This window comes from Lampetra planeri, chromosome 50, assembly GCF_965212315.1.
Source record: "Lampetra planeri chromosome 50, kcLamPlan1.2.h2, whole genome shotgun sequence".
Classification (NCBI taxonomy): domain Eukaryota; kingdom Metazoa; phylum Chordata; class Hyperoartia; order Petromyzontiformes; family Petromyzontidae; genus Lampetra; species Lampetra planeri.
Genome location: NC_136156.1, coordinates 1,807,246 through 1,820,437, shown reverse-complemented (window position 1 = coordinate 1,820,437; position 13,192 = coordinate 1,807,246). Strand labels below are relative to the sequence as shown.

Here is a 13,192-nt window from a genome sequence, read left to right as displayed (position 1 = left end):
CATGGCTAAGCCAAACTAAAAAAAAACCCCCCACAAATCTTCCAAAGAGAGAGACCTGAGTCTCAGTGAGATGTTGCTGGTAGAAAGTAACAACAAACAATAACAAACAAGAAAACAAGACCCCCTCTCCATTCTGTGTTGGGTAACAGTGGTTGTTGTTTCACCATACTTTACCATACCGTGTAGGGTAGTAGGTGTGGCCAGAACCAGTTCAGATGTCACTCGCCACTGATGTTAGACATGGTCGGGAATCGAACTCAAGGAGCGGAGAACCAAGTGTCGTGTGCTAGCCACTGTGGCATCATCATGCATTGTGCTAGCCACTGCGATCAGAGCGTGGTGTAATAGCCACTGTGCCACCATTTAACCATCGATGGGCTCTTAACTCGTCATAAATAAAGGTCGTCTACTTATTTACACGCACACAAGTACATGTGTTTTTGTTACTGCCATATTTGTCGACAGTTGGAACTTCTGAAATAATTAATGAAACATTACATGCCCAGTTATATCTTTGCCAGTGTCAGCATAAGCGCATTAGTACGGGTAATCTAGCATTATAACAAAAAAGGTAGGATTTATATACTCACACGTTTATTTTACTTAGTCCAGTAAAGAGGCTATTTACGTGGAATTGGGTCTGTATGTTTAGGATTACTGCTGCTTTGTCCAATAAATTATTCTTCAAATCTATTTCGCACATTTATTTCATCTAGATTTGTGTTTAGTCCGCAACAAAATAAAATAAAAGCGTTGTGTGCAGCAATTCTGCATAAGGCAGATGGCGAACCCTGTCACCGATGGAAAAAAAATCCCCAGAATTCAGAGATGAAATTAAATTTTGAGAAGGGATATGTTTTTTTCCTATTACTGTTGCAAACAGCCTCTGTGCAAGTGTGTGTCCATGACATGGATGACTGACTGCTTCTGCAGCTGTTGATGATGAAGCGTTGTTTTTTTATTGGTTGAGCAAAACCCGTTCAAGTTGATATGCAGACAGCTAATTGTTCAAAGAATAGGTTATCACTACCCTATCAATTATGGCCTTGATTAGTGCTTACAAATGCATGCCAAATTAGCCATGTGGAGACCAAGTTGTGTTGTGAATGTTTGGATGATGAATTTGAACAGCCGGAACAATTGTGTAGTGATCACGGATCTTATAAATTATACTTTAGTGCATGTTAGATTTGTTTGCCTAATTAAAAAGTTAGGTACTTTTTCTAAATAAGCCTAGTATCTACACAATGCTCTCTCGGATCGCCTTTCTTCCAGAAGGCAGCTTCTGCTGCTGACTTGTATGAAGGTAAAAATACATAAATTGAAGAAAGGTGGCAGGTTTCTGGCAAAATGACGCATGCCTGCTATGTTTATTAATATTTTAGTTATGAGCACCCAATCTCCTATGCATTGATTTAGCCATTTGCCACTGTACAATAGTGTTTGTGCAAAGAAGAGTTCAAGTTCGATGTGTTGTAGCAAGAGAGAACTCAAGAGACCAGGACGAGTATCATTGCAAGAGAGACCTGGCTGACCCAACATGACAAAAAGTAAAACAAATTCAACAAAGCACGGCAATAACGCATAGCGATCGGAACAAGGATGAAAATAAAACTTAAGAAGAGAGAGATGGGCTGGTATATTTCATGACATCCTCAACATGCGCATGTTTGTATCATCATCATCATCATCATCTCTCTTCTGTAATTGTGCTTCTATTGTAATTTCACTAATTGTACTTAAGTCTAAGTGCCCTCTGTTAGGAAGCAATTAATAATGTGAGTGATCAAACTGAATGCCGGTTTAATTAATTTTGAACGGATGTAATTCAAAAGCTTTTGAGTCTCAGCAGCTCCTTGTGGCTGCTTTAAGTGTGTTCGGTGCAGACGAACAGAAATAATCGCGTGCGGTTTTCTGTTTGTGGCCAGGCCGCTGAAGAGACGGTGCGAGCCAAGAAGGCCGATGTAGAGGAGACAATCTCAAAAGCGGAGCGGCTGGAGAGGAAGGAGACTCTAAATCCAGCCGCAAAGGTATCAACTGCTCCGACATGTCTGACGCATGGGACAAATGAGGTCGCTGTAACCATGTGCACGCCATGCGTCCGTGGGGCGGTGGACAGCGCATCGGACTTGCGATTCGCGGGGTCGCCGCTTCGGTTTTGATCTCCCCGAACACGGCAGTTGAAAGGACGGTGCAAGTTGCTTGAATCCCACCCAGAAGTGTTAATGGGGTCACGCTAGTCGATCGGCAGCTCACGTGTGGTGGCATGAAGTCTGCGTACGCCCACCTCTTCCAAGACGTTTGACCGGAGCCTAGACAAAGAGGTTAAAATACCCAGAAGAGGAACTCTCTCGCTCGTGGAGGCGTTTCTGCCAGCAGTGATGGCAGCAAGAAATTGCAGGGCTGCACCTTAACTTTTTACCAGTGTGTGCAGGCACCAATGCGCAGCGATCCAGAAGTCTGCAGTGGCATGTGGGAATGCGATTAGAGTGTGTGCGTTGTGGGTGCGAATGTGTCTGTGCATGTAGAGTGTCTATGTGTGTTTATTTAGTGATCATGTACAACACCAGTGACATATGGTGTATGAACTTGTACTGAGCTTCCTCGAGGTCAACTCAACTTTGAATGAGTAACACGTGATGCGTGCACTTGGGAGGCAAGGGAAGCGAATTATACTACTCGTGTAGAAATATCTGTCTCATATTTATGCGTATACAGTATATGCATGCGCATAAAAGTGTTGGCAATATGATTGTTTGGCTCGTCCTCCTGATGTTGATATAAGTAATGCATTTTGGAGGTTACGCGTTCATATTGAACGTTATGTCTGACTTCTGGTAATACTTCTTTATTGGTTTTCTCTGGTATGAAGGAGCATGAGTGTTTGTGTAAGTGCAAGGACACAGGAACGATAAACATCGGTTGGTCAGTGCAACCAACCGTTCAGATGTAACTGCTTATACATAGTTTGTTTGCCTATTTTCAAGCTGACAGCATGAAATTGGTATCATACATTACCTCTCTCTCAGCTTGTCAAAGCAGTGATGGTCCTTTTCCACTGAAAATCATTGTTAGAAAATGTTGTCCGTCAGCCCCGAAAGTGTGGGGCAATGAGAACCTCGCAACAAGGTATCAGATCTGAGGAGAATTGGCGAGATTGGACTGTGACCCGTAAATGCTGTTGGACTTCTCTGTGAGCAATGAAAGAGCTACCCAGATTTCTCAACAGTGGATGGGCGGGCCAGTGGCAAGGAAGTGATGTTATTTTCAAGGCCACTCTTAAAGGTCTGGTTTCGCCAACTACTTGACTCATTTTACACATGCACCATTGGAGGTGGCCACCATTTAGTTGGGGGTTCAAATGGAAGGGAGGTCAGAGCTGCGGCTCCAAGGAGCTCGCGGTGAAACAACAAAGCGGCGTCGCTTGCACGGCAGTGTCAGTCTCGCTGCTACCGCTGCGCTCGTGTGGGATGCGTACAGAGCCGTTGTTGGTACGCGTGTGTTGGGATGTCAGAGACGCATTGTCATGCAAAAATCGACATAATGAGCGTAATGTTTTATTGCCTGTTTCCCCAAAGGAGCGGCTGGTACAGCTCAAATCCGACTGGGCAGTTTTGAATGACCTGCTCAGAGACCTCAAGCAGGCAACGCCTGAGGTGAAGAAAGTGCCCGGAGGTGAGGAGGGAATGAGAAATCGGCGCACGTGCGCACGTGCGTGCGTGTGTGTCTGTGTCTTTGTATTCGTTGCCGCTTGCCTCCGAGCGGGGGAGCAGGAGCTGAGCGATCCGCGTGCGACGCGCGGTGTCGCCCGGCGACCCGAGCGTCCGCGAACGTCAGCGGCCGTTGTTTGATTCTCAGTCCTGTGTCTCTCACTGGGTCGACTCGGCCTCGAATGAGTAGCATGGGGGCACTGCTGGGGAGACGGAGGTGCCCACGAGTGGTTCCGACCACGCCGCTCCGTCAAGCGCCACGCCTGCCTTCGTAGGCGCTCGCTATGAAGGCAGGCGTGATCACGAGAATGAGAATATTTATTTAGACTGGATGAAGCCGATGAGCTATGAGGTTTTTTTTTTTCACGGATGTCCATACCCTGACTTGTACATTCAAGTAATGTGTTTTTCGATTTAAAGCTTTCGTGACTGCAGGGATTCATCTTCTTGGTTCTTTCGGTAAAGTCACGTAGAAGGGAAGTAATAAAAGAATAAAAATAAAACATAATAAAATAATTACTTCAGTAGAAGGGAAGTAATAAAATAATAAAAATAAAACATAATAAAATGATAATTATTTTATTATGTTTTATTTTTATTATTTTACTACGTGACTTTACCGAAAGAACCAAGAAGATAATGTGTTTTTTTTAAGAAGGGAGAACGTCTCTTTAAAATACTTGTGGTCTGCATGCCCCTGAATAATAAATGTGTGTCCTTTTCTGTCGTGTTTAATTATTTCCTATTTTTGTTAATGCAATGAACAAACAAAAATAAATACACATAATGCACTTGGGCATGGCTGCAGTAAAAAAAAAAGCAGACTCTTTGTTCTCCCTACCCCCTCTCCCCCGAAGGTTACGTGCCTCCTGCCTGTTAATAACTTTGTCCAATTGATGCTGCAGCAGAGCCCAGTTGATGGGAAACATGGCAAGAACCAAATTGACTTTTCCCGACAAGCTCCTTCGGTGAATGCATTTGTTAAGTACCAAATTAATATGTAAATGAGCGACGATGTAGGCAAGTTGCAGTTCTCAGTGTACGTGGAATGTAGGCGTGTACCGAGAAAAAAATGCACCTAAATGAAATTGCTTTGGAAAATATATTCACATGTTACAATAAAATGTATTTTTGAAACCAATATATGTTTATTATATTTTGCCTTGACTTTTTCAGCCCGGTGACAGGAGTTCAAACGCCCGTGTAATGCACGCACGCATTTAGCTAATTACTGCTGTTTCTTTCCCCCTCGCCACACGCGCAAAAACGCACGCACGCACTCACGCACCGTGGCAGCCCACACAGCTGTACAGACCCTCACCGTGGTGACGGTTACCAAGGAGACGATCGCCATGAAGCCCGAGGCGGGCGCCACGGCGACGCCGCCGCCGCTCCCCGCGCTGGCGGCCGAGCTCACCGATTGGCTCACGCTGCAGGACCACATGATCCGCTCGCACGTTGTCACCGTCGGGGACCTGGACGAGATATCGGAAGCAATGCGGAAGCTGCAAGTAAGCGTGGAGCAATCGGATGAGCTATGAAGCTCTTTTTCACAGATGTCCACTTGCGCACGTACGTTCGCACACTCCTGTTCGTAAAGCACGGACGCGCGTTAACGTGCACTTGCGAGCGCAGCTGCACGCAAAGGGATATGGAGACTGGCAGAGACGTGCATTGTGTACGCGTGCGTAAATTCATACTAAGTTCATTAAGACTTTGGAACGTAAAAACAAACAACATTTACATTGTGCCCATAACCCGGCAATCATCTCGGAGTGCAGAAATGAAAAGGAAGAGATTATAGGGGATGGAACTGAGCAAGCCAGAATCGCATTGGCACAGTGTCATGAGTCAAACGCTGCAAGGTGTTTCGTAATACCACATGCAAGACGCGTTAGGGTGGAGTGGCAGGTCAGTGGTTGGCACAATGCTCTATGAACCTGGTGACCTTGGTTCGATAGCTGACCACAGCTAACATGAGTTAGCAAGTGATACTTCAATCGGTCCTGATCCCCACTACCACCCACTTCCACCAACTCGCATTGACCAGCCTAGTGAAGCATGGTCAAAACAACCACCATGACCAACAATTGAATGATGAGACCTTTACTTTATCCAGCAGTGGAGTGATGAAGGGCTATACATAATTTTTATTATTTAAAAGTATGCCTGGCACGTTGACATTTGAACAGATTTCACAGAGATTTAAATAATTGTTTATCATTATTATAAAAAAAATAACAATTGCTAATTTATTTTATTAAAATTTTATAATTAAACGTGCAGTCACCAATTCACTACGTGTGTGTGTTTTTCACATACAAATGCTGGTGGCGAATGTGAATGTGTGTTTTGATTTGCCCTTCAGAAGGTTTGCTTATCTAAGACAACAGACAGTTAATTAACCTGACTGATCAAGCCAAACCTGTTTCACTGATAACAAAACCACCCTTGAAATCACAAGTAAATTCCTAGCTTGTCACCAAAGAGGGATGGCGTTCAATTTCCAGGAAACTCGAGGGTTCCCTGAATCATGCAGAAATAATGGTGGCATACTGGTGATCATAATTCACGTGCGTATTATTATTATTACTACTACGACATTATTGTTTACAGTCAGAAACCATTCTCCATCTGCTGTTGGATGAATGGTTTTTGATATTCAGCAATGCCACTCACAGCTTTAAACGGCTGCAACCTGACCACAGAAAGTCATACACTTTATCACTCCATCCCCTGTTCGGTCAGACCCGTGTGTATTTTCAATGCCTTAGCTGTTGACAAATTGTGGTGCTTTATAGCAATTAATCCTGCCCAGGTCCATTTGTGTTCCTTCGTCATGATTATAATAGCTAACATGTCTGTCCTCCCAGTCACAGCATGAACTGTCCCATTCCGCTTTATCTGCTTTCCATCGTAGGTGACGTATTCATTGTTGGTCACCATATTTTCGATCAGTATGCTATCATTGGCAATATCTATTGATTATAAAATAATTCATCCAGACCCGATGGTGATTGGTCCTTCACAAGGCTCTTCTGTAGTGCCTTTTCAAGGGCACAAATAAAACATAGTCTGTGCACATGTACGACAAATTGTGTTTCATAATGGTATAATACTGAATGATACGGAACACATCCCTGTAATCAAAATAATCACTGTCAGCGACATCATCCAAACCACACATAATATGGAATATATTGACATCATCGTCATCAGAGTTGCAAAACATTGTTTGCTTCGGACATCAAGTAGTAATGAGGGTCACGCAAAAACAGGGCACTCTCGGACAGCGAGAGACATTTTGATCATTGATTAATAAGAGCAGATTGCTCGTGTTTTTGTCCCAGAACTGCTAGAAAATGTGAACATCACAGGCCCTTTTAAGTCGGCGCAAATTACTGGACGGCACGGGAATCCGACGATTCATCCACGGTGCACTTCACATCGAATGCAGGGGGCCGAGGGCTCTGTCGGTTTTGCTCCATACAGAGTGGCAAAACGCGGAGACGTTTCCTGTCCTGCTGCAACCAATCATAATCACTACAAAGACAAAGACCCCCACATATAGCCTGCAACAGACTGTTGGGGCAAGTGCTGTTTGCGAGCACCTATGAAGGCCGGCACGGCACACGAGGGGGTGGGTGGCCAACATCACGCCCGGCCGCCTTTGTTTCCCCAGTGGTGATGTTTACACACCACAGCAGGTGCTCATTTGAGATTTAGTCGACCTAGGGTGAGGCCCATGACCGGTTCAGAAAATGGTCATCGGGGTCGTCCGATTCGTAGCGCGGCGCTAACCGCTACACTACCGCTCGCCACCCACCACACAAGATGCCACCGTTGTATAATGATTTGCAACACTGGACCTGCAATCCAGAGGTCGCTGGCCCGATCTCCCGAGCATGGCAGTTAAAGCGCTGTGCAACTTTATGAACCCCCGCGGCATCTGCGCAGCCAGCAGATGGAGTATAGTCGGTTAAATTTGCGGGTAATCTAACTTCTCGCAAGATGCTTGGCCAATGTGGAAGAGGTCAAAATGCCCTCCAGATGGGCTCTCTCTCGAGAGTCCCTCTATTTTGGGTTCTTTGGCCAGCAGTGACGTGGTCAAGTAATTCCAGGGCTGCGCTTTTACCTGTCTCTAATTGTCTGTAAACAATTTTTCTTCCCTCCACCAACCCCCAAATTCCCCCAAACCCCTTTTATCTACACAGAGGGTGTTGGCAGACCTGGACCAGAGGCGACCTCAGTTGGAGGAGCTCATCACGATATCTCAAAACTTGAAGAACAAAACGGGTGACCCAGAGACTCGAGCTAACCTCACTGGAACCAGTGAGCGCGCACGAAACACCGATTATCACCGTGCGGCCTTAACCTATAGCCGTTGACGTTGCGTGCTCACGGCGATGATAAAATGCCACGCTCGGAGCACGTGTTCTCACAACGATCCCGTTAAGTTACCGTACAGTACGTGTAAAAGGGCAGAATTGCAAATTGACGGTTTGCACGAAGTGAGGTTGCTTGCGACAAACATAAATGCCGGCGACGTATGGGCCATGCGTGCACTGGGGTGGCGCAGTGGGGACGGCGTCGTGTCCAGGCCGCCCTCGCAGGCCTCGTCTGACCCCGATGACGAAGCTCAGCTTTGCGACGACCTGCCAGTGCTTTGAGGTCGGAGGCATTTTGTGCCAGAGCCGGTTTTACCGTCCGCAAATCTATTCGCCCTGATTCTGTCAATATCTCATGAGTTTATGGCAGCGAGCGTGAAGCGTGTCTTTAATTTTAAGGTCAACACGTGTGGAATTTTTTTTGGGGGGGGAGGAATTAAAACTATTTGGTTAAATTATAGAAATGTTACCAATTTCAAATTTTAACATGAATGTCTTTCTCCATATATACGAATGCCCTTCATCAGCTTTGAGGGAAAACGTGTTCCATGTTGGATGTGTTGTCACGTCTAATTGTTTGCTTTCAATCGGTATCAAGTGTGTGTTCGCTGTGCTCCATGTATCTGGTGATTGCTACCTATGCATTCTTGTGTTGGGTATTGGCTGTTAGTGCTCGAAAGCAGCATTGTCAGATTAATGGCTTTTCCGCTAAATCTAGTCGCAATAAATGAGGCTTAGACGAAAATGTTGGTTGGAAGGTTTAATTAGGATAGATTACTTACTTGCCTTGGGCTTTTACTCTAGTTTATATACCCTTGGTGTTAATATTCTTGGCTGGCAGGCTTGAGACATGTGTTTTATTCAGACACAGGAGCAAAGATTTGGATCGAGTTATATTATTTTAAATAAAAATACAAGAAAATTGCACTGAATATTACCGTTTTGCGGTTTTGGGTGGAATTTAACTTCACCTTAGTAAACCTGCTTATGTTTGTTTGGAAGACAGATGGCCATGCAGCAGGCATGCAGGCAGACAAGTAAATAGATTTTCTATATTATTTGAAAAGATTTAAAATGTAGATAAACACGGTATCTGGGAAATACGACTAGTGCGTTTGTCAGGAATGGGTCATGCCTTGAAATATTGGCTTGTGTTATTTTTTTCTCAGTTCCAGGTTAGTGTTGATGATAAATGTCCTGAGATTTTATTTATTTATTTGTGCTCATAGTTTTCTGGCCTGTCATAAGTATTTCATTTCCTTTCCACAAGCAAAAATATGCATTAAGGCCTTGAAGAAAGTCTTAATTCTCAAGAAGGCTTTAAGTGGTTAAAGACCAGACTAATATTATCATTTTTCAAAAACACCTTTTTTATAAAATTGATTTAAAAACAAACCTGCATTAATTGATTAGGATGCCGCAGTGGTGCAGTGATTAGTAGCACTCAGAATGTGAATCTTTATTTATCCTGGAGAAATTTGATGAGCTATGAAGCCCTTTTTCACATATGTCCAGTAGGGGCAGGTCAGAAGGTACCAACGACAACTCTACGTTTATGTATTTGTACGTTCTTCTGCCTTTCTACCATGGTGTAATGGTTACAACCTCCGATTAGCACGTTTGGTTATGTACGGTGTGAAAGAAGTTCAACTTACATGCATAAAACACACGTACATGACACGCCAGACTTGCAATCCAGAGATTGCCACTCCAATTCAGTCTGCCGACTCGACAGTTGAATCAATTCGATCGTTTCTTAAACCCCCCACCCCTCTTCTTCCATCCTCTTCACGTCTCTCCACCGATTGGCATGCGCCGCAGTGAGTCGACCAGGCCGGTCACGTGTGGTGGGATAGATGTGGTGTTTGGGCCGCCTCCACCTCTTGGCGAGAAGTTTTCGCGATGATCGGAGAGAGTCGGCCAAAAAAAAGTATCCTCGAGAGAGAATCGGAGCTCTTTCTCTTCGGAGGCCATTCCACCAGTAGCGGTGTTCACAAGGAATGGCAGGTAGTTCACCTTTCACCGGTGTGTGTGCAGGGAGCGTTGCGCAACGATCCAGAAGTCTGCCGCGGCATAGGGGAAAGCAATTAGGGTGCTCCGCTTTGCGGGTGCAAATGTGTCCGCGCATGTGTAGGTCGAGTATAGATGTGTGTGTGTGTATTTATTTCGTGGTCACGCGTACAGCGTCATCGGCGTATGGTATTTGAACTTGTACGGAGCTTTCCCGAGGTCAGCTCGGCTCTAAATGAGTGACTCGGGATGCACGCAAGCCTCGACACTGTCAAGGCAAAGAAAGATGATGATTCTTTGGTTCTTTCGGTAAAGTCATGTATAAAGATAAATAATAATTTATTATTTTATATAATAATAATTTATTATTTTATCTTCATACGTGACTTTACCGAAAGAACCAAAGAATAATTCCTGCAGTCACGAAAGCTCCTAATTAAATATGATGATGCTGCTTGCGGGAAATCGTCATATTAAACCTCGTCCACACCTTAATGATTCGTTACGCAACTTGGTTTGCAAACAGCTAATTCGCTTACATGTGGACGTCTTTGCGACCACCTGTGAACGGCTGCGTAACCGTGTGCTTCAGGTAGAGTCAAACTCTTACTTTGCAGCGACCTGGCCAGCAATTTGAGCGACGCATCTCTCACCACGTGCACGTCCGTAAGCCACGATCGTCGTCCGGAGTCCCGAATGCGCCGTCACAATTCCCTCTTCGGGACTCTACTTAGCGCGGTTACGTTCGGCGCGGCTCAACGCCCCGATCTTGGACCCCCCCTCCCCTGCTCCCCCACCCGGGGCTTTAACCCTCGCTCTCCTCCTCCCCTGCAGTCGACCGCGCGATGACGCTGTACGAGGACCTGCAGCGACGCGTCGCCGGGCGGCAGGCCCAGCTGCAGGAGATGCTGCACGACTCGGCGCAGTGGCACGAGGGCCGCCAGGAGGCCGAGCGGCTCGTGGCGGCGGCCGAGGGACGCCTGGCGCGCCTGGCGCAGCCGCCCGCCAACTCCAGCGAGCACATCGCGAGGCAGATCGGCGAGCTCAAGGTGCTTCCCACCGCCACAGTGCCCTCTCTCTCTCTCTCGCGACCGACCGACGTACACCAGTTTATTTTATTTTACTTTACGTATGGGTATGTGTATTTATCGCGGTCGTTGAGCGAGTAAAACCGTAAGATATTTTTTTTTTACCAGGTAAGGCCCGCTGAGGTATATAGCTCTGGAGACAAATGATGGCTCAACGAAGTGGCGTATCATGTGGAAATCTATAGCAGCGAAATTACTCTAAACACGTGATGTTGGTTCTACATGTGGAGGGAAAAACCGGAGGACCCGGATAAAAATGCACACAACCATCGTGAGAGCAACATGCAAACTCCAAAAATACAGCAGGCGTCAGGGCCGTCAGGGCCGTCATCGAAACCACGACCTCCTGTATACCAGGCGAGGTAGTTATCATCTCGCCACCATTAACATCTCGGAGAGACTTTGTACATCGCCTGCGCTAATTACCGAAACTCACCCTGGCTATGAAACCGACAGAGAGACTCACGAGAGACAGCGACGGGGTTGGAGGTTGGCCACGAATGGGGCTAAGGGCGCACGCTGGCCCTTCTGTGTTGACGCCTTCAGCTTGAGTTGAAATCATTGGATTGAAATTGCGGAGCACAAGCCCGAAGGCCCAGAACGTCAAGTGTTCAGCAACAAATAGCACGCTTGAAGGTGCAACAGATACGAGTTTATACGTTTCTTGAATTGAACAAGGTTGTGAGAACTTGAGAAAAGATACAAAGGGAGGGAATTTCCTGAAGGCGAGCAGTGCGAGGGAAGAAGCAGGAAGAGATTCGGCGGCAAGAGGAAAATGTTGATGACGCACGCTTTGTTTTGCTTTTGAAGTGTGGTGGTGGAAGTATTCTACCCCAGTTGTTACTTTAGACCAGCTCCATGCCAGGGAATCTGTCGTGGTGTAATGGTTAGTATACTGGGCTTGCAATCCAGAGATTGCCGGTTCAAATGAACAGTTGCAAGAATTGACACGTTTCTCAAATCCCACCCACCGCTTCTTTCCATCCAGTCGTATAAACGGGCACACCGCAGTTGGCCGATTGGCAGGTCACGTGCTGGTGGAGTAGAGCACGTGTACTCCCACCTCTCAAGACGTCTGGCCGGCGTGGCTAAAGCAACGTCTGGTGGAGGCCCCATTCCGCGGGGTGTGGCGTGAGCAAGCAATTGCACGGCTGCACCTTTACCTTTAACCGGTGTACAGTATAGCTTATAGCTTGCCAATTGCCCTGGTTTGATGGAGCATTTATTCGTTGGGAGGACGGGATAAAGAGGTTGGAGGAAAGGGGGGGGGGGTAGGATATTGCCTCCCCCCGGATGTTATTTTTGAACAGCTCCATGCTACACCAAAATAGTGGATTGTAAATCCGCTTTACTGCAACACTAACGTACAGCTATGCATTCAGCAATCCTTGTTCAATATTAATTCGCAGCTCCCTCGGCAATATTAGGGTTCAGGGATCAGTTGACGAAAACGCCTTAGGTATAATATGCCTGGGTTTGTGATTTGTACAGTGAATTAATACCTGGGCTTTTCTCCCATTCCACTGTTCCCCAATGCTTTTTGTCGTCATTACAAATTAAGCAGACGTGACAATGTTTCGAGTTTAGAGAGACTTGGAACACACTGCTTTTTTTTATTTACGTTTCAAGCTTGGCAGGTGTAGACTCCAGTTTGAACGCACGATGTTAATTGCTATTCAGTCAACGTGGTGGGTGGAGTGGTGGTTGTAGTGGTTATTGCACTCGTGGCACGAACTTGGGTGACCCGGGTTCAACGCCCAGCTAGTGCCAACGTCAGTGGTGCGTGATATCTGGACCAGTTCTGACACCTCCACCCACCCCCCCCTCCTCCTCCTCCCACTTCTTCACTAACCCACACAGACCAGTGTGGGAGAGCCTCTTCATCCAGCAGCGGATTGACCGAGTGCTTTGACTTACGAATTATTTATTGTTTATCCAATTTGAGCGTTACATTTTTTGTCGTACTATTTTGCAGACGTACCGCACTTGAAGTGTA

The 13,192-nt window shown here is 46.1% G+C and overlaps 1 protein-coding gene across 7 annotated transcripts in view; it reads left to right on the top strand.

The window, feature by feature from the left end:
- Window positions 1-13,192, top strand: part of LOC144734286 (dystrophin-like) — a 636,663-nt gene that overhangs the window by 485,421 nt on the left and 138,050 nt on the right. For all 7 annotated transcript variants that reach the window (XM_078616432.1, XM_078616429.1, XM_078616430.1 and 4 more), the window contains 5 exons: window positions 1,929-2,030; window positions 3,579-3,675; window positions 5,007-5,221; window positions 7,925-8,042; window positions 10,943-11,157. In XM_078616432.1, coding sequence (XP_078472558.1) covers window positions 1,929-2,030; window positions 3,579-3,675; window positions 5,007-5,221; window positions 7,925-8,042; window positions 10,943-11,157 — 747 coding nt within the window. The remainder of the gene's footprint in view (window positions 1-1,928; window positions 2,031-3,578; window positions 3,676-5,006; window positions 5,222-7,924; window positions 8,043-10,942; window positions 11,158-13,192) is intronic.